Here is a 23744-nt window from a genome sequence, read left to right as displayed (position 1 = left end):
CCTAAATGAATTACCATTCAAGAACTCACAATAAACGATCACTTTCTCATCCCCTCTATCATAATTATCAGAACTCTGCTGAACCTGTATTTCTCTGTACGCCTAATCTATACCGTCTCCCTAACACTATTTCCTACATCCAACAACACAAAAATCATATGGCAATTCGAAAACACAAAACCTACACTCCTTATTCCCCCACTCGTCATTGCCTCTACCCTTTTACTACCAACCTCCCCCCTAATTTGGGCTATCCACTAGAAATGTAGTTTAAACAAGACCAAGAGCCTTCAAAGCCCTTAGTAAGTAAACATACTTAATTTCTGAAGTACATAAGGACTGCAAACACCTACTCTGCATCAATTGAACGCAAATCAATTCCTTTAATTAAGCTAAGCCCGCACTAGATCAATGGGACTCGAACCCACAAAAATTTGGTCAACACCTAAATACCCTAATCAACTGGCTTTGATCCACTTCTCCCGCCGCAGGGAAAAAAGGCGGGAGAAGCCCCGGCAGAAACTTTTAAAGCTGCTCCTTTGAACTTGCAATTCAATGTGAAAATCACCTCAGGGCTGCTAAAAGGAGGACTAGACCCCTGTCTTTAGGTGTACAGCCTAATGCTTGCTCAGCCACTTTACCCTTCCCTTCTCTCTTTCTCTACCTATGCTCATCAACCGTTGACTCTTTTCAACAAACCATAAGGACATTGGGACTCTATACCTACTATTTGGTGCATGAGCTGGAATCCTAGGTACAGCTCTAAGCCTTCTTATTCGAGCTGAACTAGGTCAACCCGGCAATCTACTAGGTAACGACCATATTTACAACGTTATTGTAACGGCCCTTGCATTCATCATAATTTTATCCTTATAATTGCCCATGGACTCACCTCCTCCATCTATTTCTGCCTAGCTAACTCAGACTATGAACGTACCCACAGCCGTACCATACTACTGTCCCGAGGACTTCAAACCCTACTCCCATTAAGAACCTTTTGATGGTTCACAGCAAACCTTACTAATCTTGCCCTACCCCCCACTATCAACCTACTAGCTGAGCTCTTTGTAATCGCAGCCTCATTTTCCTGATCCCATATTACTATTGTACTAACAGGACTCAACATACTAATTACAGCCCTCTACTCTCTCCACATGTTCATCACAATGCAGCGAGGAACACTTACACATCATATAATCAACATAAAACCCCCCTTCACACGAGAAAATACGTTCATATTTATACACCTCGCTCCAATCATTCTTCTATCCCTCAACCCCAATATCATTCTAGGGTTTGCTCCCTGCAAATGTACTTTAATCAAAACTTTAGATTGTGAACCTAACTATAGAAGCTTATCACTTCTTATTTACCGAGAAAACCTGCAAGGACTGCTAATCCATGCCTCCGTACTTAAAATTACGGCTTTCTCAACTTTTAAAGGATAACAGCTATCCATTGGCCTTAGGAGCCAAAAACATTGGTGCAACTCCAAATAAAAGTAACAATCATGTGTGCCCCTATTATAATAACAACCCTCGCCTCCCTAACTCTTCCAATTTTTGCCACCCTCATCAACCCTGACAAAAAACGCTCATATCCAAATTATGTACAAACAACTGTAATATATGCTTTTATTACTAGCCTTCTTCCAACAACTTTCTACCTTTTCTTCAACCAAGAAACAACCATGTGAAGTTGACATTGAATAACAACCCAGACATTAGATCTAACGCTAAGCTTTAAACTAGATTACTTTTCCATAGTATTTATTCCAATCGCACTGTTCATCACCTGATCCATTATAGAATCCTCGCTATGGTACATAAGCTCAGATCCAAACATTAACCAATTCTTCAAATATCTCTTTATCTTCCTCGCTGCCGTACTAATTCCAGTTACTGCTAACAACCTTTTCCAACTCTTCATCGGTTGGGAAGGCGTAGGAATTCTATCCTTCCTCCTAATTAGCTGATGACACGCTCGAGCGGACGCCCGCACAGCAGCCGTCCAAGCAGTCCTATACAACCGTATTGGCGACATTGGTCTTATCCTAGCTATGACATGATTCCTCCTGCATTACAACTCATGAGACTTTCCACAAATATTAGCCCTAAACTCCAACTCAAACCTCCTTCCACTAATAGGCCTTCTCCTAGCAGCAACAGGAAAATCAGCCCAATTTGGCCTTCACCCCTGACTACCCTCTGCCATAGAAGGCCCACCTCCAGTCTCAGCTCTACTTCACTCCAGCACCATAGTTGTTGCCGGAGTATTCCTACTCATCCGTTTCCACCCGTTAATAGAAAACAATACACTAATCCAAAACCTCACATTATGCCTGGGAGCCATTACTACTCTATTCACAGCCATCTGTGCCCTCACACAAAACGATATTTGAAACATCGTGGCCTTCTCTACCTCAAGTCAACTAGGCCTAATAATAGTCACCATTGGTATTAACCAACCATACCTAGCATTCCTACACATCTGCACCCATGCCTTCTTCAAAGCTATACTTTTTATGTGCTCCGGATCCATTATTCATAACCTAAACAACGAACAAGACATTCGAAAAATAGGAGGTCTGTTTAAAACACTACCCCTCACCTCAACTTCCCTAGTTATTGGCAACCTAGCACTCACAGGAATACCTTTCCTCACAGGCTTCTACTCCAAAGATCTCATTATCGAAGCCACAAATACGTCGTATACCGACGCCTGAGCCCTATTAATTACTCTCATCGCCACCTCCCTAACAAGCGCCTACAGTACTCGAACCATTCTCCTTACCCTAACAGGACAACCCCGCTTCCCAGCCCGAATCAACATCAACGAAAACAACCCCGCCCTACTGAACCCAATTAAACGCCTCACAATAGGCAGTATAATCACGGGATTCCCTATCACCAGTAATATCCCCCCTACCTCACTCCCCCAGCCAACAATACCCTTCTATCTCAAACTCTCAGCCCTAGACGCAACTGCTCTCGGTTTCCTAACAGCCCTAGACCTCGCCCTTATAACCAACAAACTAAAAGTGAAAAACCCATCACAAATATTCAAATTCTCCAACATACTAGGATACTTCCCCACCACAGTTCACCGTATGATCCCCTAGCAAAACCTACTTAGAAGTCAAAACTTAGCCCTCCTCTTATTAGACTCAACATGGCTAGAAAAATCTATACCCAAAACAATCTCACAAACACATATTACCGCTTCCACAACGGTAACCACCCAGAAAGGCATAATCAAACTCTACTTCCTCTCTTTCCTCATCCCCCTTATCCTGACCCTACTTCTAATAATATAACCTATTACCCCGAGTAATCTCAATCACAACGTATACACCAACAAACAATGTTCAACCAGCAACCACCGCTAACCAACGCCCATAATCATACAAGGCACCCGCACCAGTACAGTCACCTCGAATTAACCCCGACCCCTCCCCCTCAAAAATCACCCGGTTACCCATATTATTAAAATTAACCACCACCACTACTTCATCCAAACTTAAAACCCATAAAACCAACCCTACCTCCATCATTAATCCTACCAAAAGACCCCCTAGAACCTCAAGCCCTGAGCCCCATGTCTCAGGATACTCTTCAATGGCCATTGCTGTAGTATAACCAAAGACAACTATCATTCCCCCCAGATAAACTAAAAATATCATGAAACCCATATAAGCCGCCCCCCCCCAATTTAAAATAATCACACAACCAATCACACCACTAACAATTAAGGCTTAAACCCCCATAAATAGGAGAGGGCTTAGGAGAAAAACCTACAAACCCCATAACCAATGATACACTTAATGTCAATAAAACATATGTCATTGCTTCCATATGGACTCCAACCATAACCAATGATACGAAAAACCGTCGTTGTACTTCAACTACAAAAGCACCAATGATTCCGATACACAAATCCAACCCAATCCTAAAAATCATCAACCACTCCCCCCACCCCACTCCCCACTTCCGGGGCTTCTCCGGCCCCACCCATACCCAGGCCACAGTGACCTGGGCCCTGTGGGTCCCGGCTTCCGAGGGCGGGCTTGCCCTGGGCTCCTCCGGCATTCCTGAAGGGGTGGAGCCTGTGGGCCTTTATAAGGGCCGCTGGCCGGCTGGGCCGGCCTCCTGGCCGGACCTGCTCGCCGTGCACAGGCCGACTGAGGGGCACTGGAGCCCGCCGGCCTCTCTCTGCCCGTGTCTGTCCGCGAAATTCCGGCCAGGTCTCCCCGCGATGGCTCTCCCGACACCCGGCGACGGCGCCCTCCCGGCGGGAGCCCGAGGACGAGGACGGCGAAGGAGACTCGTTTGGACCCCGAGCCAGAGGGAGGCCCTGCGAGCCTGCTTTGAGCGGAACCCGTACCCGGGCATCGCCACCAGGGAAGAGCTGGCCCAGGCCATCGGCATTCCGGAGCCCAGGGTCCAGATTTGGTTTCAGAACGAGAGATCGCGCCAGCTGAGGCAGCACCGGCGGGAATCTCGGCCCTGGCCCGGGAAACGCGGCCCGCAAGAAGGCAGGCGAAAGCGGACCGCCGTCACCCGGTCCCAGACCGCCCTGCTCCTGCGAGCCTTCCAGCAGGATCGCTTTCCAGGCATCGCCACCCGGGAAGAACTGGCCAGAGAGACGGGCCTCCCGGAGTCCCGGATTCAGATTTGGTTTCAGAACCGGAGGGCCAGGCACCCGGGCCAGGGTGGCGGGGCACCGGCGCACGCAGGCGGCCCGGGCGACGCGGCCCCCGGCGGGTGTCCCCCCGCTCCCTCGCCGGTCGCCTTCACCCACACCGGGGCGTGGGCAACGGGGCTTCCCGCCCCCCACGTGCCCTGCGCGCCCTGGACTCTCCCACCGGGGGCTTTCGTGGGCCAGGGAGCAGGGGCCGTCGCCCCGCTGCAGCCCAGCCAGGCTGCGCAGGCAGCAGGGATCTCCCATCCCGCCCCGGCAGGCGGGGATTGGGATTTTTCCTACGCTGCCCTGGCGACTCCGGAAGGGGCGCTCTCCCACCCTCAGACTCCCCGGGGGTGGCCTCCGCGCCCGAGCCAATGGCGGGGGGATCGGGACCCGCAGCACCACAGCCTGCCGGGCCCTTGCTCGGTGGGACAGCCTGGGCCCGCTGGAGCTGAGCCGCAGGGCCAGGGTGTGCTGGCGCCGCCCACGTCCCAGGGGAGTCCGTGGTGGGGCTGGGGCCAGGGGCCCCAGGTCGCCGGGGCGGCGTGGGAGCCCCAAGTCGGGGCAGCTCCACCTCCGGGGCCCGCGCCCCCGGAGGCCTCCGCGGGGCAGGAGCAGATGCAAGCCATCCGGGCGCCCTCCCCGCCGCTCCAGGAGCCTGGGCGCTCGTCTGCACTCCCCTCCAGCCTGCTGGATGAGCTCCTGGAGACCCCCGAGTTTCTGCAGCAGGCGCAACCTTTGCTAGAAACGGAGGCCCCGACGGAGCTGCAGGACGTGGGAGAGCCCGCTTTGCTGGAACCGCTACTCCTCAGCGAGGAGGAGTACCGGGCTCTGCTGGAGGAGCTTTAGGACGCGGGGTTGGGGACGGGATCGGGGGCGGGGCGGTGGCCTCCCTTTCGCGGTGAGCACCTGGCTCGGTGTGGAGAGGCCTGTTTTCCCTCCGGGCTGACCAGCCTGGCATTCCTGCCTTCCCGGTCTGGGCGCGGCGGCGGCGGCCGGAGACTCCACACCGAGGAGAACTGAGCATCCCGGGGATTCCAGAGCCGGCCCAGGTTCCAGGAGGGGCACCGTCTACTGCGCATGCGCGGCTGTGCGGGCAGCGGCCTAGGCTCTGGGAGCAGCCCCGGCAGAGCTCTCATGCTTTGCCACCACCCGACCCCCGCTTGATCCCCCACCCCACTCCCCAACACAGAGCGCGCGCGCGCGCGCGCGCCCGCACGCACACACACACCCACACACCCCAACACACCCACACAACCACACACCCACACACCCAAACACACCACCCCCACCCCCACCCCCACCACGACCGAAAGCACCACCACCGTGTTCTGCACTGGGCTGCCCTTGCCATAAAACTAGGAATAGCCCCCTTCCACTTTGGAGTCCCAGAAGTTACCCAAGGAACATCCCTAACTTCTGGCCTACTCCTCCTTACATGGCAAAAACTAGCCCCCATCTCGATCATATACCAAATTCGCCCATCAATCAACACCTATCTCCTCCTAACTCTCTCTACCCTATCTATCATAGTAGGCAGTTGAGGAGGTCTCAACCAAACACAGTTACGCAAAATCCTAGGATATTCTTCCATCACTCACATAGGCTGAATAATAAGAACGCTAGTATATAACCCCACTATCACAATTCTTTACTTAACCATAGACATCATCCTAACAACTACCATATTCCTGACCCTCAACCTAAACTCAAACACCACCACCCTCATACTATCCCACACCTGAAACAAATCAACCTGTCTAGCACCACTAAGAGCATCCACCCTCCTATCCCTAGGGGCCTTACCCCCTCTAACCGGCTTCCTACCTAAATGAATTACCATTCAAGAACTCACAATAAACGATCACTTTCTCATCCCCTCTATCATAATTATCAGAACTCTGCTGAACCTGTATTTCTCTATACGCCTAATCTATACCGTCTCCCTAACACTATTTCCTACATCCAACAACACAAAAATCATATGGCAATTCGAAAACACAAAACCTACACTCCTTATTCCCCCACTCGTCATTGCCTCTACCCTTTTACTACCAACCTCCCCCCTAATTTGGGCTATCCACTAGAAATGTAGTTTAAACAAGACCAAGAGCCTTCAAAGCCCTTAGTAAGTAAACATACTTAATTTCTGAAGTACATAAGGACTGCAAACACCTACTCTGCATCAATTGAACGCAAATCAATTCCTTTAATTAAGCTAAGCCCGCACTAGATCAATGGGACTCGAACCCACAAAAATTTGGTCAACACCTAAATACCCTAATCAACTGGCTTTGATCCACTTCTCCCGCCGCAGGGAAAAAAGGCGGGAGAAGCCCCGGCAGAAACTTTTAAAGCTGCTCCTTTGAACTTGCAATTCAATGTGAAAATCACCTCAGGGCTGCTAAAAGGAGGACTAGACCCCTGTCTTTAGGTGTACAGCCTAATGCTTGCTCAGCCACTTTACCCTTCCCTTCTCTCTATCTCTACCTATGCTCATCAACCGTTGACTCTTTTCAACAAACCATAAGGACATTGGGACTCTATACCTACTATTTGGTGCATGAGCTGGAATCCTAGGTACAGCTCTAAGCCTTCTTATTCGAGCTGAACTAGGTCAACCCGGCAATCTACTAGGTAACGACCATATTTACAACGTTATTGTAACGGCCCTTGCATTCATCATAATTTTATCCTTATAATTGCCCATGGACTCACCTCCTCCATCTATTTCTGCCTAGCTAACTCAGACTATGAACGTACCCACAGCCGTACCATACTACTGTCCCGAGGACTTCAAACCCTACTCCCATTAAGAACCTTTTGATGGTTCACAGCAAACCTTACTAATCTTGCCCTACCCCCCACTATCAACCTACTAGCTGAGCTCTTTGTAATCGCAGCCTCATTTTCCTGATCCCATATTACTATTGTACTAACAGGACTCAACATACTAATTACAGCCCTCTACTCTCTCCACATGTTCATCACAATGCAGCGAGGAACACTTACACATCATATAATCAACATAAAACCCCCCTTCACACGAGAAAATACGTTCATATTTATACACCTCGCTCCAATCATTCTTCTATCCCTCAACCCCAATATCATTCTAGGGTTTGCTCCCTGCAAATGTACTTTAATCAAAACTTTAGATTGTGAACCTAACTATAGAAGCTTATCACTTCTTATTTACCGAGAAAACCTGCAAGGACTGCTAATCCATGCCTCCGTACTTAAAATTACGGCTTTCTCAACTTTTAAAGGATAACAGCTATCCATTGGCCTTAGGAGCCAAAAACATTGGTGCAACTCCAAATAAAAGTAACAATCATGTGTGCCCCTATTATAATAACAACCCTCGCCTCCCTAACTCTTCCAATTTTTGCCACCCTCATCAACCCTGACAAAAAACGCTCATATCCAAATTATGTACAAACAACTGTAATATATGCTTTTATTACTAGCCTTCTTCCAACAACTTTCTACCTTTTCTTCAACCAAGAAACAACCATGTGAAGTTGACATTGAATAACAACCCAGACATTAGATCTAACGCTAAGCTTTAAACTAGATTACTTTTCCATAGTATTTATTCCAATCGCACTGTTCATCACCTGATCCATTATAGAATCCTCGCTATGGTACATAAGCTCAGATCCAAACATTAACCAATTCTTCAAATATCTCTTTATCTTCCTCGCTGCCGTACTAATTCCAGTTACTGCTAACAACCTTTTCCAACTCTTCATCGGTTGGGAAGGCGTAGGAATTCTATCCTTCCTCCTAATTAGCTGATGACACGCTCGAGCGGACGCCCGCACAGCAGCCGTCCAAGCAGTCCTATACAACCGTATTGGCGACATTGGTCTTATCCTAGCTATGACATGATTCCTCCTGCATTACAACTCATGAGACTTTCCACAAATATTAGCCCTAAACTCCAACTCAAACCTCCTTCCACTAATAGGCCTTCTCCTAGCAGCAACAGGAAAATCAGCCCAATTTGGCCTTCACCCCTGACTACCCTCTGCCATAGAAGGCCCACCTCCAGTCTCAGCTCTACTTCACTCCAGCACCATAGTTGTTGCCGGAGTATTCCTACTCATCCGTTTCCACCCGTTAATAGAAAACAATACACTAATCCAAAACCTCACATTATGCCTGGGAGCCATTACTACTCTATTCACAGCCATCTGTGCCCTCACACAAAACGATATTTGAAACATCGTGGCCTTCTCTACCTCAAGTCAACTAGGCCTAATAATAGTCACCATTGGTATTAACCAACCATACCTAGCATTCCTACACATCTGCACCCATGCCTTCTTCAAAGCTATACTTTTTATGTGCTCCGGATCCATTATTCATAACCTAAACAACGAACAAGACATTCGAAAAATAGGAGGTCTGTTTAAAACACTACCCCTCACCTCAACTTCCCTAGTTATTGGCAACCTAGCACTCACAGGAATACCTTTCCTCACAGGCTTCTACTCCAAAGATCTCATTATCGAAGCCACAAATACGTCGTATACCGACGCCTGAGCCCTATTAATTACTCTCATCGCCACCTCCCTAACAAGCGCCTACAGTACTCGAACCATTCTCCTTACCCTAACAGGACAACCCCGCTTCCCAGCCCGAATCAACATCAACGAAAACAACCCCGCCCTACTGAACCCAATTAAACGCCTCACAATAGGCAGTATAATCACGGGATTCCCTATCACCAGTAATATCCCCCCTACCTCACTCCCCCAGCCAACAATACCCTTCTATCTCAAACTCTCAGCCCTAGACGCAACTGCTCTCGGTTTCCTAACAGCCCTAGACCTCGCCCTTATAACCAACAAACTAAAAGTGAAAAACCCATCACAAATATTCAAATTCTCCAACATACTAGGATACTTCCCCACCACAGTTCACCGTATGATCCCCTAGCAAAACCTACTTAGAAGTCAAAACTTAGCCCTCCTCTTATTAGACTCAACATGGCTAGAAAAATCTATACCCAAAACAATCTCACAAACACATATTACCGCTTCCACAACTGTAACCACCCAGAAAGGCATAATCAAACTCTACTTCCTCTCTTTCCTCATCCCCCTTATCCTGACCCTACTTCTAATAATATAACCTATTACCCCGAGTAATCTCAATCACAACGTATACACCAACAAACAATGTTCAACCAGCAACCACCGCTAACCAACGCCCATAATCATACAAGGCACCCGCACCAGTACAGTCACCTCGAATTAACCCCGACCCCTCCCCCTCAAAAATCACCCGGTTACCCATATTATTAAAATTAACCACCACCACTACTTCATCCAAACTTAAAACCCATAAAACCAACCCTACCTCCATCATTAATCCTACCAAAAGACCCCCTAGAACCTCAAGCCCTGAGCCCCATGTCTCAGGATACTCTTCAATGGCCATTGCTGTAGTATAACCAAAGACAACTATCATTCCCCCCAGATAAACTAAAAATATCATGAAACCCATATAAGCCGCCCCCCCCCAATTTAAAATAATCACACAACCAATCACACCACTAACAATTAAGGCTTAAACCCCCATAAATAGGAGAGGGCTTAGGAGAAAAACCTACAAACCCCATAACCAATGATACACTTAATGTCAATAAAACATATGTCATTGCTTCCATATGGACTCCAACCATAACCAATGATACGAAAAACCGTCGTTGTACTTCAACTACAAAAGCACCAATGATTCCGATACACAAATCCAACCCAATCCTAAAAATCATCAACCACTCCCCCCACCCCACTCCCCACTTCCGGGGCTTCTCCGGCCCCACCCATACCCAGGCCACAGTGACCTGGGCCCTGTGGGTCCCGGCTTCCGAGGGCGGGCTTGCCCTGGGCTCCTCCGGCATTCCTGAAGGGGTGGAGCCTGTGGGCCTTTATAAGGGCCGCTGGCCGGCTGGGCCGGCCTCCTGGCCGGACCTGCTCGCCGTGCACAGGCCGACTGAGGGGCACTGGAGCCCGCCGGCCTCTCTCTGCCCGTGTCTGTCCGCGAAATTCCGGCCAGGTCTCCCCGCGATGGCTCTCCCGACACCCGGCGACGGCGCCCTCCCGGCGGGAGCCCGAGGACGAGGACGGCGAAGGAGACTCGTTTGGACCCCGAGCCAGAGGGAGGCCCTGCGAGCCTGCTTTGAGCGGAACCCGTACCCGGGCATCGCCACCAGGGAAGAGCTGGCCCAGGCCATCGGCATTCCGGAGCCCAGGGTCCAGATTTGGTTTCAGAACGAGAGATCGCGCCAGCTGAGGCAGCACCGGCGGGAATCTCGGCCCTGGCCCGGGAAACGCGGCCCGCAAGAAGGCAGGCGAAAGCGGACCGCCGTCACCCGGTCCCAGACCGCCCTGCTCCTGCGAGCCTTCCAGCAGGATCGCTTTCCAGGCATCGCCACCCGGGAAGAACTGGCCAGAGAGACGGGCCTCCCGGAGTCCCGGATTCAGATTTGGTTTCAGAACCGGAGGGCCAGGCACCCGGGCCAGGGTGGCGGGGCACCGGCGCACGCAGGCGGCCCGGGCGACGCGGCCCCCGGCGGGTGTCCCCCCGCTCCCTCGCCGGTCGCCTTCACCCACACCGGGGCGTGGGCAACGGGGCTTCCCGCCCCCCACGTGCCCTGCGCGCCCTGGACTCTCCCACCGGGGGCTTTCGTGGGCCAGGGAGCAGGGGCCGTCGCCCCGCTGCAGCCCAGCCAGGCTGCGCAGGCAGCAGGGATCTCCCATCCCGCCCCGGCAGGCGGGGATTGGGATTTTTCCTACGCTGCCCTGGCGACTCCGGAAGGGGCGCTCTCCCACCCTCAGACTCCCCGGGGGTGGCCTCCGCGCCCGAGCCAATGGCGGGGGGATCGGGACCCGCAGCACCACAGCCTGCCGGGCCCTTGCTCGGTGGGACAGCCTGGGCCCGCTGGAGCTGAGCCGCAGGGCCAGGGTGTGCTGGCGCCGCCCACGTCCCAGGGGAGTCCGTGGTGGGGCTGGGGCCAGGGGCCCCAGGTCGCCGGGGCGGCGTGGGAGCCCCAAGTCGGGGCAGCTCCACCTCCGGGGCCCGCGCCCCCGGAGGCCTCCGCGGGGCAGGAGCAGATGCAAGCCATCCGGGCGCCCTCCCCGCCGCTCCAGGAGCCTGGGCGCTCGTCTGCACTCCCCTCCAGCCTGCTGGATGAGCTCCTGGAGACCCCCGAGTTTCTGCAGCAGGCGCAACCTTTGCTAGAAACGGAGGCCCCGACGGAGCTGCAGGACGTGGGAGAGCCCGCTTTGCTGGAACCGCTACTCCTCAGCGAGGAGGAGTACCGGGCTCTGCTGGAGGAGCTTTAGGACGCGGGGTTGGGGACGGGATCGGGGGCGGGGCGGTGGCCTCCCTTTCGCGGTGAGCACCTGGCTCGGTGTGGAGAGGCCTGTTTTCCCTCCGGGCTGACCAGCCTGGCATTCCTGCCTTCCCGGTCTGGGCGCGGCGGCGGCGGCCGGAGACTCCACACCGAGGAGAACTGAGCATCCCGGGGATTCCAGAGCCGGCCCAGGTTCCAGGAGGGGCACCGTCTACTGCGCATGCGCGGCTGTGCGGGCAGCGGCCTAGGCTCTGGGAGCAGCCCCGGCAGAGCTCTCATGCTTTGCCACCACCCGACCCCCGCTTGATCCCCCACCCCACTCCCCAACACAGAGCGCGCGCGCGCGCGCGCGCCCGCACGCACACACACACCCACACACCCCAACACACCCACACAACCACACACCCACACACCCAAACACACCACCCCCACCCCCACCCCCACCACGACCGAAAGCACCACCACCGTGTTCTGCACTGGGCTGCCCTTGCCATAAAACTAGGAATAGCCCCCTTCCACTTTGGAGTCCCAGAAGTTACCCAAGGAACATCCCTAACTTCTGGCCTACTCCTCCTTACATGGCAAAAACTAGCCCCCATCTCGATCATATACCAAATTCGCCCATCAATCAACACCTATCTCCTCCTAACTCTCTCTACCCTATCTATCATAGTAGGCAGTTGAGGAGGTCTCAACCAAACACAGTTACGCAAAATCCTAGGATATTCTTCCATCACTCACATAGGCTGAATAATAAGAACGCTAGTATATAACCCCACTATCACAATTCTTTACTTAACCATAGACATCATCCTAACAACTACCATATTCCTGACCCTCAACCTAAACTCAAACACCACCACCCTCATACTATCCCACACCTGAAACAAATCAACCTGTCTAGCACCACTAAGAGCATCCACCCTCCTATCCCTAGGGGCCTTACCCCCTCTAACCGGCTTCCTACCTAAATGAATTACCATTCAAGAACTCACAATAAACGATCACTTTCTCATCCCCTCTATCATAATTATCAGAACTCTGCTGAACCTGTATTTCTCTATACGCCTAATCTATACCGTCTCCCTAACACTATTTCCTACATCCAACAACACAAAAATCATATGGCAATTCGAAAACACAAAACCTACACTCCTTATTCCCCCACTCGTCATTGCCTCTACCCTTTTACTACCAACCTCCCCCCTAATTTGGGCTATCCACTAGAAATGTAGTTTAAACAAGACCAAGAGCCTTCAAAGCCCTTAGTAAGTAAACATACTTAATTTCTGAAGTACATAAGGACTGCAAACACCTACTCTGCATCAATTGAACGCAAATCAATTCCTTTAATTAAGCTAAGCCCGCACTAGATCAATGGGACTCGAACCCACAAAAATTTGGTCAACACCTAAATACCCTAATCAACTGGCTTTGATCCACTTCTCCCGCCGCAGGGAAAAAAGGCGGGAGAAGCCCCGGCAGAAACTTTTAAAGCTGCTCCTTTGAACTTGCAATTCAATGTGAAAATCACCTCAGGGCTGCTAAAAGGAGGACTAGACCCCTGTCTTTAGGTGTACAGCCTAATGCTTGCTCAGCCACTTTACCCTTCCCTTCTCTCTATCTCTACCTATGCTCATCAACCGTTGACTCTTTTCAACAAACCATAAGGACATTGGGACTCTATACCTACTATTTGGTGCATGAGCTGGAATCATAGGTACAGCTCTAAGCCTTCTTATTCGAGCTGAACTAGGTCAACCCGGCAATCTACTAGGTAACGACCATATTTACAACGTTATTGTAACGGTCCTTGCATTTATCATCATAATTTTATCCTTATAATTGCCCATGGACTCACCTCCTCCATCTATTTCTGCCTAGCTAACTCAGACTATGAACGTACCCACAGCCGTACCATACTACTGTCCCGAGGACTTCAAACCCTTCTCCCATTAAGAACCTTTTGATGGTTCACAGCAAACCTTACTAATCTTGCCCTACCCCCCACTATCAACCTACTAGGTGAGCTCTTTGTAATCGCAGCCTCATTTTCCTGATCCCATATTACTATTGTACTAACAGGACTCAACATACTAATTACAGCCCTCTACTCTCTCCACATGTTCATCACAATGCAGCGAGGAACACTTACACATCATATAATCAACATAAAACCCCCCTTCACACGAGAAAATACGTTCATATTTATACACCTCGCTCCAATCATTCTTCTATCCCTCAACCCCAATATCATTCTAGGGTTTGCTCCCTGTAAATGTAGTTTAATCAAAACATTAGATTGTGAACCTAACTGTAGAAGCTTATCACTTCTTATTTACCGAGAAAACCTGCAAGGACTGCTAATCCATGCCTCCGTACTTAAAATTACGGCTTTCTCAACTTTTAAAGGATAACAGCTATCCATTGGCCTTAGGAGCCAAAAACATTGGTGCCACTCAAAATAAAAGTAACAATCATGTGTGCCCCTATTATAATAACAACCCTCGCCTCCCTAACCCTTCCAATTTTTGCCACCCTCATCAACCCTGACAAAAAAAGCTCATATCCAAATTATGTACAAACAACTGTCATATATGCTTTTATTACTAGCCTTCTTCCAACAACTTTCTACATTTTCTTCAACCAAGAAACAACCATGTGAAGTTGACATTGAATAACAACCCAGACATTAGATCTAACACTAAGCTTTAAACTAGATTACTTTTCCATAATATGTTTTCCAATCGCACTGTTCATCACCTGATCCATTATAGAATCCTCGCTATGGTACATAAGCTCAGATCCAAACATTAACCAATTCTTCAAATATCTCCTTATCTTCCTCGCTGCCATACTAATTCCAGTTACTGCTAACAACCTTTTCCAACTCTTCATCGGTTTGGAAGGCGTAGGAATTCTATCCTTCCTCCTAATTAGCTGATGACACGCTCGAGCGGACGCCAACACAGCAGCCATCCAAGCAGTCCTATACAACCGTATTGGCGACATTGGTCTTATCCTAGCTATGACATGATTCCTCCTGCATTACAACTCATGAGACTTTCAACAAATATTAGCCCTAAACTCCAACTCAAACCTCCTTCCACTAATAGGCCTTCTCCTAGCAGCGACAGGAAAATCAGCCCAATTTGGCCTTCACCCCTGACTACCCTCTGCCATAGAAGGCCCACCTCCAGTCTCAGCTCTACTTCACTCCAGCACCATAGTTGTTGCCGGAGTATTCCTACTCATCCGTTTCCACCCGTTAATAGAAAACAATACACTAATCCAAAACCTCACATTATGCCTGGGAGCCATTACTACTCTCTTCACAGCCATCTGTGCCCTCACACAAAACGATATTTGAAACATCGTGGCCTTCTCTACCTCAAGTCAACTAGGCCTAATAATAGTCACCATTGGTATTAACCAACCATACCTAGCATTCCTACACATCTGCACCCATGCCTTCTTCAAAGCTATACTTTTTATGTGCTCCGGATCCATTATTCATAACCTAAACAACGAACAAGACATTCGAAAAATAGGAGGTCTGTTTAAAACACTACCCCTCACCTCAACTTCCCTAGTTATTGGCAACCTAGCACTCACAGGAATACCTTTCCTCACAGGCTCCTACTCCAAAGATCTCATTATCAAAGCCACAAATACGTCGTATAACAACGCCTGAGCCCTATTTATTACTCTCATCGCCACCTCCCTAACAAGCGCCTACAGTACTCGAACCATTCTCCTTACCCTAACAGGACAACCCCGCTTCCCAGCCCGAATCAACATCAACGAAAACAACCCCGCCCTACTGAACCCAATTAAACGCCTCACAATAGGCAGTATAATCACGGGATTCCCTATCACCAGTAATATCCCCCCTACCTCACTCCCCCAGCCAACAATACCCTTCTATCTCAAACTCTCAGCCCTAGACGCAACTGCTCTCGGTTTCCTAACAGCCCTAGACCTCGCCCTTATAACCAACAAACTAAAAGTGAAAAACCCATCACAAATATTCAAATTCTCCAACATACTAGGATACTTCCCCACCACAGTTCACCGTATGATCCCCTAGCAAAACCTACTTAGAAGTCAAAACTTAGCCCTCCTCTTATTAGACTCAACATGGCTGGAAAAATCTATACCCAAAACAATCTCACAAACACATATTACCGCTTCCACAACGGTAACCACCCAGAAAGGCATAGTCAAACTCTACTTCCTCTCTTTCCTCATCCCCCTTATCCTGACCCTACTTCTAATAATATAACCTATTACCCCGAGTAATCTCAATCACAACGTATACACCAACAAACAATGTTCAACCAGCAACCACCACTAACCAACGCCCATAATCATACAAGGCACCCGCACCAGTACAGTCACCTCGAATTTACCCCGACCCCTCCCCCTCAAAAATCACACGGTTACCCATATTATTAAAATTAACCACCACCACTACTTCATCCAAACTTAAAACCCATAAAACCAACCCTACCTCCATCATTAATCCTACCAAAAGACCCCCTAGAACCTCAAGCCCTGAGCCCCATGTCTCAGGATACTCTTCAATGGCCATTGCTGTAGTATAACCAAAGACAACTATCATACCCCCCAGATAAACTAAAAATATCATTAAACCCATATAAGCCGCCCCCCCCCAAAATTAAAATAATCACACCACCAATCACACCACTAACAATTAAGGCTTAAACCCCCATAAATAGGAGAGGGCTTAGGAGAAAAACCTACAAACCCCATAACCAATGATACACTTAATGTCAATAAAACATATATCATTGCTTCCATATGGACTCCAACCATAACCAATGATACGAAAAACCGTCGTTGTACTTCCACTACAAAAGCACCAGTGATTCCGATACACAAATCCAACCCAATCCTAAAAATCATCAACCACTCCCCCCACCCCACTCCCCACTTCCGGGGCTTCTCCGGCCCCACCCATACCCAGGCCACAGTGACCTGGGCCCTGTGGGTCCCGGCTTCCGAGGGCGGCCTTGCCCTGGGCTCCTCCGGCATTCCTGAAGGGGTGGAGCCTGTGGGCCTTTATAAGGGCCGCTGGCCGGCTGGGCCGGCCTCCTGGCCGGACCTGCTCGCCGTGCACAGGCCGACTGAGGGGCACTGGAGCCCGCCGGCCTCTCTCTGCCCGTGTCTGTCCGCGAAATTCCGGCCAGGTCTCCCCGCGATGGCTCTCCCGACACCCGGCGACGGCGCCCTCCCGGCGGGAGCCCGAGGACGAGGACGGCGAAGGAGACTCGTTTGGACCCCGAGCCAGAGGGAGGCCCTGCGAGCCTGCTTTGAGCGGAACCCGTACCCGGGCATCGCCACCAGGGAAGAGCTGGCCCAGGCCATCGGCATTCCGGAGCCCAGGGTCCAGATTTGGTTTCAGAACGAGAGATCGCGCCAGCTGAGGCAGCACCGGCGGGAATCTCGGCCCTGGCCCGGGAAACGCGGCCCGCAAGAAGGCAGGCGAAAGCGGACCGCCGTCACCCGGTCCCAGACCGCCCTGCTCCTGCGAGCCTTCCAGCAGGATCGCTTTCCAGGCATCGCCACCCGGGAAGAACTGGCCAGAGAGACGGGCCTCCCGGAGGGCCATCTGTTCGCCCCTGTGCAGCCCTGGTGGCTCTTTGTGTGGGGGGCAAGAGGGCGCCTTGCAGGAGGGTCTGCGAGGGATCCGAAACAATGTTTCCGCGGCAAGGCGGAGGACCGGAGGGGATCCCAGGACCCTGAGTCCTGGGCCCTGACGCCTCGGAGCACCCCCGATCCTGAGCCGGCCCGTGTGGTGGAAGCTCGGGAGCTCCAGAGCCGGGGAAGGCCTGCAGCGCCTGCGAAAGGGAGGCCGCCCGGAGAGCCTAGAGCCTGGGCAGGGTATGGAGGCATCACGGCCTGACGACGGATTCTTTTCCTGCAAGAAGGGGAGTCTCCCTGTGGCCGGTTTGGAAACTGGAAAGAAGAGCGAAGACACGGCGCTGCTTTTTCACGCTTCCCTGGAGGTTTCTGGGTCCCCACAGAGCTGGGGAAACAGTCAATATGATCTCGCTTTCGGGGGCCAGAGACACGTGAGCAACAGGCCCCCTTGCAGAGGGCAAAGGGACGTGGAACCCGAAACCAGGCTACAGTCGGCCTGAGTGTGACTCCTGTGCGGACGGGACTATCCGCCTCGCGCTCTGTTGCAGGCTCAACGTGGGGCTATGTCATCTGTGGACCACGTGGATGAAAAACGGACAACCACGCGAGTCTCGGCTCGTTGCTCTCTCGGGAAATCGCCCATTCCTTGGGAGGCGGAATTTGTCTGAATTGCTCCGGGATGAAGTGACCCAGGCTGGCGATCCGGGGGGCCAGTGGGCGCCCTGCCGGCCAACGGGGCTGTGGGCCGAGCCCTTAGCCCGCACTGGGCACCCAACATTTTCCCGGAGTGCTGGGTCCTGCTGGTCCTGGAGGCAGAAGACCGTTTTTCTCTCTGCCTTCCTTCCTCTATCCCTGTTCCCCCCCTCCCTCTTTCCCTCCGTCCCTCCCTCAGTTCCTTCCTTCCTCCCTCGCTCCCTTTATCCTTCCATCCCTTCCCTCCAAGGTCCCTCCGTCCATCCGTTCTTTCCTCCCTCCATCGCTCCCTCCCTCTCTGTCTCCGTTCCGCTACCCATCTCTGCCTGCGTTGCCTCAGGAGTAGAAAGGACAGCACCCAGGTTTGCGTGGGGTCTAGGGTCTGCGTTTAGCTGTCAGGCGCTCCAAGGTGATGCACCGGCAGGCGAGTCAAGGTGGCGGGGGGAGGCAGAGGTGGCAAGACGGGGAAAGGAGAGCAGGCCTGGCGGCTGTCTGGGCCAGTGTTTCCTGGGATGGAGGTCTCCGCCCACCCCACTGAAGAACGTGGGTGGGGGGTGGGGGAAGGGATGAGAGCTCCGCCCGCCCCACTGAAGAACGTGGGTGGGGGGTGGGGGAAGGGATGAGAGCTCCGCCCACCCCACGGAAGAACGTGGGTGGGGGGTGGGGGAAGGGATGAGAGCTCCGCCGGGGCTGGTGGGAAAACCCAGCCGGCCGCCTGCAAACCCGCGCATGCGCAGTAGACAGTCCACCTCCCGGTACCTGGGCGGGCTCCGGGATCCCGGGGATGCTCAAGAAAGAATGACAGCCCTGCTCTGTGTGGAGTCTCTCACCGGACCTGGAACTCAGGGATCCGGGCCAGGTCAGCTGGAAGGGAAGACACGCCTCTCCACACCGAGCCAGGTGTTCACCGCGAAAGGGAGGCCACCGTCCCGCCCCCGATCCCGTCCCCAACCCCGCGTCCTAAAGCTCCTCCAGCAGAGCCCGGTACTCCTCCTCGCTGAGGAGTAGCGGTTCCAGCAAAGCGGGCTCTCCCACGTCCTGCAGCTCCGTCGGGGCCTCCGTTTCTAGCAAAGGTTGCGCCTGCTGCAGAAACTCGGGGGTCTCCAGGAGCTCATCCAGCAGGCTGGAGGGGAGTGCAGACGAGCGCCCAGGCTCCTGGAGCGGCGGGGAGGGCGCCCGGATGGCTTGCATCTGCTCCTGCCCCGCGGAGGCCTCCGGGGGCGCGGGCCCCGGAGGTGGAGCTGCCCCGACTTGGGGCTCCCACGCCGCCCCGGCGACCTGGGGCCCCTGGCCCCAGCCCCACCACGGACTCCCCTGGGACGTGGGCGGCGCCAGCACACCCTGGCCCTGCGTCTCAGCTCCAGCGGGCCCAGGCTGTCCCACCGAGCAAGGGCCCGGCAGGCTGTGGTGCTGCGGGTCCCGATCCCCCCGCCATTGGCTCGGGCGCGGAGGCCACCCCCGGGGAGTCTGAGGGTGGGAGAGCGCCCCTTCCGGAGTCGCCAGAGCAGCGTAGGAAAAATCCCAATCCCCGCCTGCCGGGGCAGGATGGGAGATCCCTGCTGCCTGCGCAGCCTGGCTGGGCTGCAGCGGGGCGACGGCCCCTGCTCCCTGGCCCACGAAGGCCCCCGGTGGGAGAGTCCAGGGCGCGCAGGGCACGTGGGGGGCGGGAAGCCCCCTTCCCCACGCCCTGGTGTGGGTGAAGGCGATAGAGGAGGGAGGAGGGTGACACCCTCTGGGGTGTCAATAACCACAGTGGCCTCAAAGAGCTCAAATGAAAGGAAGAATTGCACGTCTCTCAGTTTAAGTCCAGAACTAGAAATGATTAAGCTTAGTGACGATGTAGAATTTTCATAGCTAGAGAGAAATCAATGCTTGGCTTCAAAACTTGGAAGGATGGGCCGGGCATGGTGGCTCACGCCTGTAATCCCAGCACTTTGGGAGGCCGGGGCGAGAGGATCACGAGGTCAGGAGATCGAGACCATCCTGGCTAACACAGTAAAACCCCGTCTCTACTAAAAATAAAATTTAAAAAAATAGCCGGGCATGGTGGCGGGCGCCTGTAGTCCCAGCTACTCGGGAGGCTGAGGCAGGAGAATGGCGTGAACCCGGGAGGCGGAGCTTGCAGTGAGCTGAGATCGCGCCACTGCTCTCCAGCCTGGGTGACAAGAGTGAAACTAACAAAAATTAAAATAAAAGGAAGGAAAGAAGAGAAAAAAGGAAAAAGGTTGCTGCTTATTGACAATTCACCTAGCTACCTAGAAGCTTAGATGTTGATGTACTTGGAAATTAATGTTATCTTCATGGCTGCTAATACAATATCTATACTTTAGCCTGTGAACCAAGGAGTGGTTTTGACTTTCAAGTCTTATTATTAAATAATAAATGCATTTTGTAAAGGTACAGTGTCATAGTGATTTCTTTGATGAATCTGGATAAACTGAATTGAAAAACCTTTTGGAAAGGATTCACCATTAATCCTTTAATGATATTTCAACCTCCTCCCGTGAATCACAAATGTCCTTAATAGTAATCCTTAAATGCCATTGAGGACATTTGTGATTGATGGGAGGAGGTTGAAACATCAACATTAACAGGAGTTTGGAAGAAGTTGATTCCAGCCCTCATGGATGACTTTGAGGGCTCAGGATGTCAGTGGAGGAAGTTCCTGCAGATGCGGTAAAAATCGCAAGTCAACTAGAATTAGAGCCTTATGATGAGATGAAATTGCTGTAAACTCATGATGATACTTGAACAAATGGGGAGTTGCTTCTTATGGGTAAGGAAAGAAAGTATTTTCTGGAGATGGAATCTGCTCCAGGTGGAGATGCTATGAACATTGCTGAAATGACAGTGAAGGATTTAGGATATTCCATAAACCTGGTTGATAAAGCAGCTGCAGGGTTTGAGAGGGCTGACTCCAGTTTTGAAGGAAGTTCTACTGTGGATGAAATGCAATCAAACAGCATCACATGCTACAGGCAAATCTTTTGTGAAAGGAACAGGGTATCAATGCAACAAACCTCATTGTCTTATTTTAAGAAATTGCCACAGGCACCCAACCTTCAGCAGCCCCTACCCTGAGCGGTCAGCAGCCATCAATACAGAGGCAATATCCCCACCAAGAAAAAGATTATGACCTGTTCAAGGCTCAGACATTTGTTAGTATTTTTTTTTTTAGCAATAAAGTGTTTTTAATTAAGGTATGCACATACAGTTTTTAGACATAAGGCTATTAACATACTCATTAGACTACAGTATAGTTTAAACATAACCTTTGTATGCACTGGAAAACCAAAAAAATTGTATGACTAACTTCATTGCAACATTTGTCTTCTTGCAGTGGTCTGGAACCAAGTCCACAATACTTCTGAGGTGTGCTTGTAGGTTTTTTGTTGTTTTACGTTTTGAGATGAGGTCTCACTCTGTCACCAAGGCTAGAGTGCAGTGGCATGATCATAGCTCACTGCAGTCTCGAATTCCTGAGGCCAAGTGATCCTCCCATCACAGCCTCCTGAGTAGCTGGGACTACAGGCATGCAATACTGCACCTGGCTAATTTTTATTTGTAGAGATGGGGTTTCACTGTTGCCCAGGCTGGTCTTAAACTCCAGGGCTCAAGCAATCCTCCCACCTTGGCCTCCCAAAGTGCTGAGATTACAGGCATGAGCCACCACACCCAGGTTATCTGTAGTTTTTAAAACAAAAATATACTTTAAAAGTTAAAATATATTTTTACAAATGTATATATCTACCATAATAGTATCACACAGAATGGTTTTACTGCTGTAAAGATTCTTGGCGCTCTGTGTATCCATCTCTTCCTTCCCCTTGGTTCACGGCAACCACTGATCTTTCTACTGTTCCCATAGTTTCACCGTTTCCAGAATGTCATATAATTGGAATCGAACAGTATGTAGCCTTTTCGGATTGGCTTCTTCTCCTAGCAATACGCATTTAAGTTTCCTCCTTGTATTTTTTTGTGGCTTGGTAAATCATCTCCTGTTAGCAGTGAGTAATATCCCATTGCCGTTATACTTTTGTCAAGATTCAGAACGTACAACGTGAAGAGTAAACGTGAATGTGCTCTGTAAGCTTTGAGCGATAATGAAGGGTCCAGGTAGGTCCTGGTTGTCACAGGTGCGCTGTGTGAGGCAGGAAGCTGTCGTGGGGAGGCTGTGTGTGGGGAAGGGGACACAGCGGAAGTCTGTACTCTCTGCTCTGTTTAGCTGTGAACCTGCACTTCTCTAAAAAATAAAGTTTATTTATTAAAACTAAAAAACATTAAAAAATTAAAAATTACAATATGTCATATACTTTCCAAATCACAAGACAGAGACAAAGACATAATAAAACAAAATGTAGAAAACAACAAACATAGGAATAAAACATGTGACAGAAGGCAGAAGACAGAAAAGCGGAGCCAAACACATTATGTAATTATTAGCTATATTCGTTTATGCTAACTTATATTGATTTAACATATTAATTTTCACTAAATGGCATTAAAGGAGGTTTGAGGAATTTGCTCATCACCTTCTGGATGACAGGACTCAATAATATTAACTCACTAATTTGCTGTAAATTATTTTAAAATATGCTCACATTTCAATACAAATTCCATGAAGAATATTTTGGAACAAGAAAATGTGATTTCAAATTCATCTGACGAACAAACACACACTGAGAGCAAATATTACAAAATAAATCTGTAAGATATTTAAGGTCATTATAACTTTTCAAAATTAAACATTTGATATGGCACAAAAATAGACATATAAAAGAAAGAGAATTAAAAACACAGAAATTTTGTGTAATTTTGTGTAGTAATGGGGTAACACTTTGAACCTACAAATCAAGAATAATTATCCCATTGGTGGTATTATTGGAGTAATAAATGAAACTGCCTAAAATGTAAAGTTCTTACACATTTGAACACTATGTAAAAAAACACAAGACAAACAACTGGGGACATTTTTACAATTATGTTACATAAAAGTTAAAATCCTTATGACATATACAATGTATAAAACAGTATGATTACTGCTATTACTAATACCATTACGATTACCTAGTCTTCCCGCACACCAGTCCTCTTCTGGTACCTTGTGGTGAAACAGAGCCCTCCCTCTCTGGCCACAGGGAGGGATCCAGCAGGAACCTGAGCCAAGAAAGGCTCCAAACCCTGGACCCTGCCTAAACCCACAGAGGGTGTGAGTCAAGCCGGGACCTCACAATCCCTCCTGCAATGCAGATACCCACTCACGGCAGAGGTTGGGTCCCTCTCTGGAAAACTGTGTAACAATTATTGCAGAAGTTTGTTTCTTATGTTCCCA

At 50.6% G+C, this 23744-nt stretch overlaps 4 protein-coding genes across 4 annotated transcripts; 3 read left to right on the top strand and 1 right to left on the bottom strand.

The window, feature by feature from the left end:
- The first annotated feature begins 4200 nt into the window (after positions 1-4200).
- On the top strand, positions 4201-5532 carry LOC139356999 (double homeobox protein 4C-like). The gene has a single exon (XM_071072472.1). The coding sequence runs from the start codon at positions 4255-4257 to the stop codon at positions 5530-5532; it is 1278 nt and encodes a 425-aa protein (XP_070928573.1). The 5' UTR covers positions 4201-4254.
- A 5177-nt stretch (positions 5533-10709) lies between these two features.
- Positions 10710-12041, top strand: LOC139356995 (double homeobox protein 4C-like). Its single transcript, XM_071072470.1, has one exon. It carries the CDS (start codon positions 10764-10766, stop codon positions 12039-12041), a length of 1278 nt encoding a protein of 425 aa, XP_070928571.1. The 5' UTR covers positions 10710-10763.
- Positions 12042-17222: 5181 nt separating this feature from the next.
- Positions 17223-17981, top strand: LOC139356206 (double homeobox protein 1-like). Its single transcript, XM_071069271.1, has one exon. The coding sequence runs from the start codon at positions 17277-17279 to the stop codon at positions 17979-17981; it is 705 nt and encodes a 234-aa protein (XP_070925372.1). The 5' UTR covers positions 17223-17276.
- Positions 17982-19372: 1391 nt separating this feature from the next.
- Positions 19373-21508, bottom strand: LOC139356205 (double homeobox protein 4-like protein 4). The gene is made up of 2 exons (XM_071069267.1): positions 21489-21508; positions 19373-20144 (listed from the first exon to the last, which is right to left on the bottom strand). The coding sequence occupies exons 1-2, from the start codon at positions 21506-21508 to the stop codon at positions 19373-19375; spliced, it is 792 nt and encodes a 263-aa protein (XP_070925368.1).
- Between the last annotated feature and the right edge of the window lie 2236 nt (positions 21509-23744).

Source organism: Macaca nemestrina, chromosome 1 (genome assembly GCF_043159975.1).
Source record: "Macaca nemestrina isolate mMacNem1 chromosome 1, mMacNem.hap1, whole genome shotgun sequence".
NCBI classification, from domain to species: domain Eukaryota; kingdom Metazoa; phylum Chordata; class Mammalia; order Primates; family Cercopithecidae; genus Macaca; species Macaca nemestrina.
Note: the sequence above shows the minus strand (reverse complement) of the source record. Positions and strands in the feature narration are given on the sequence as shown.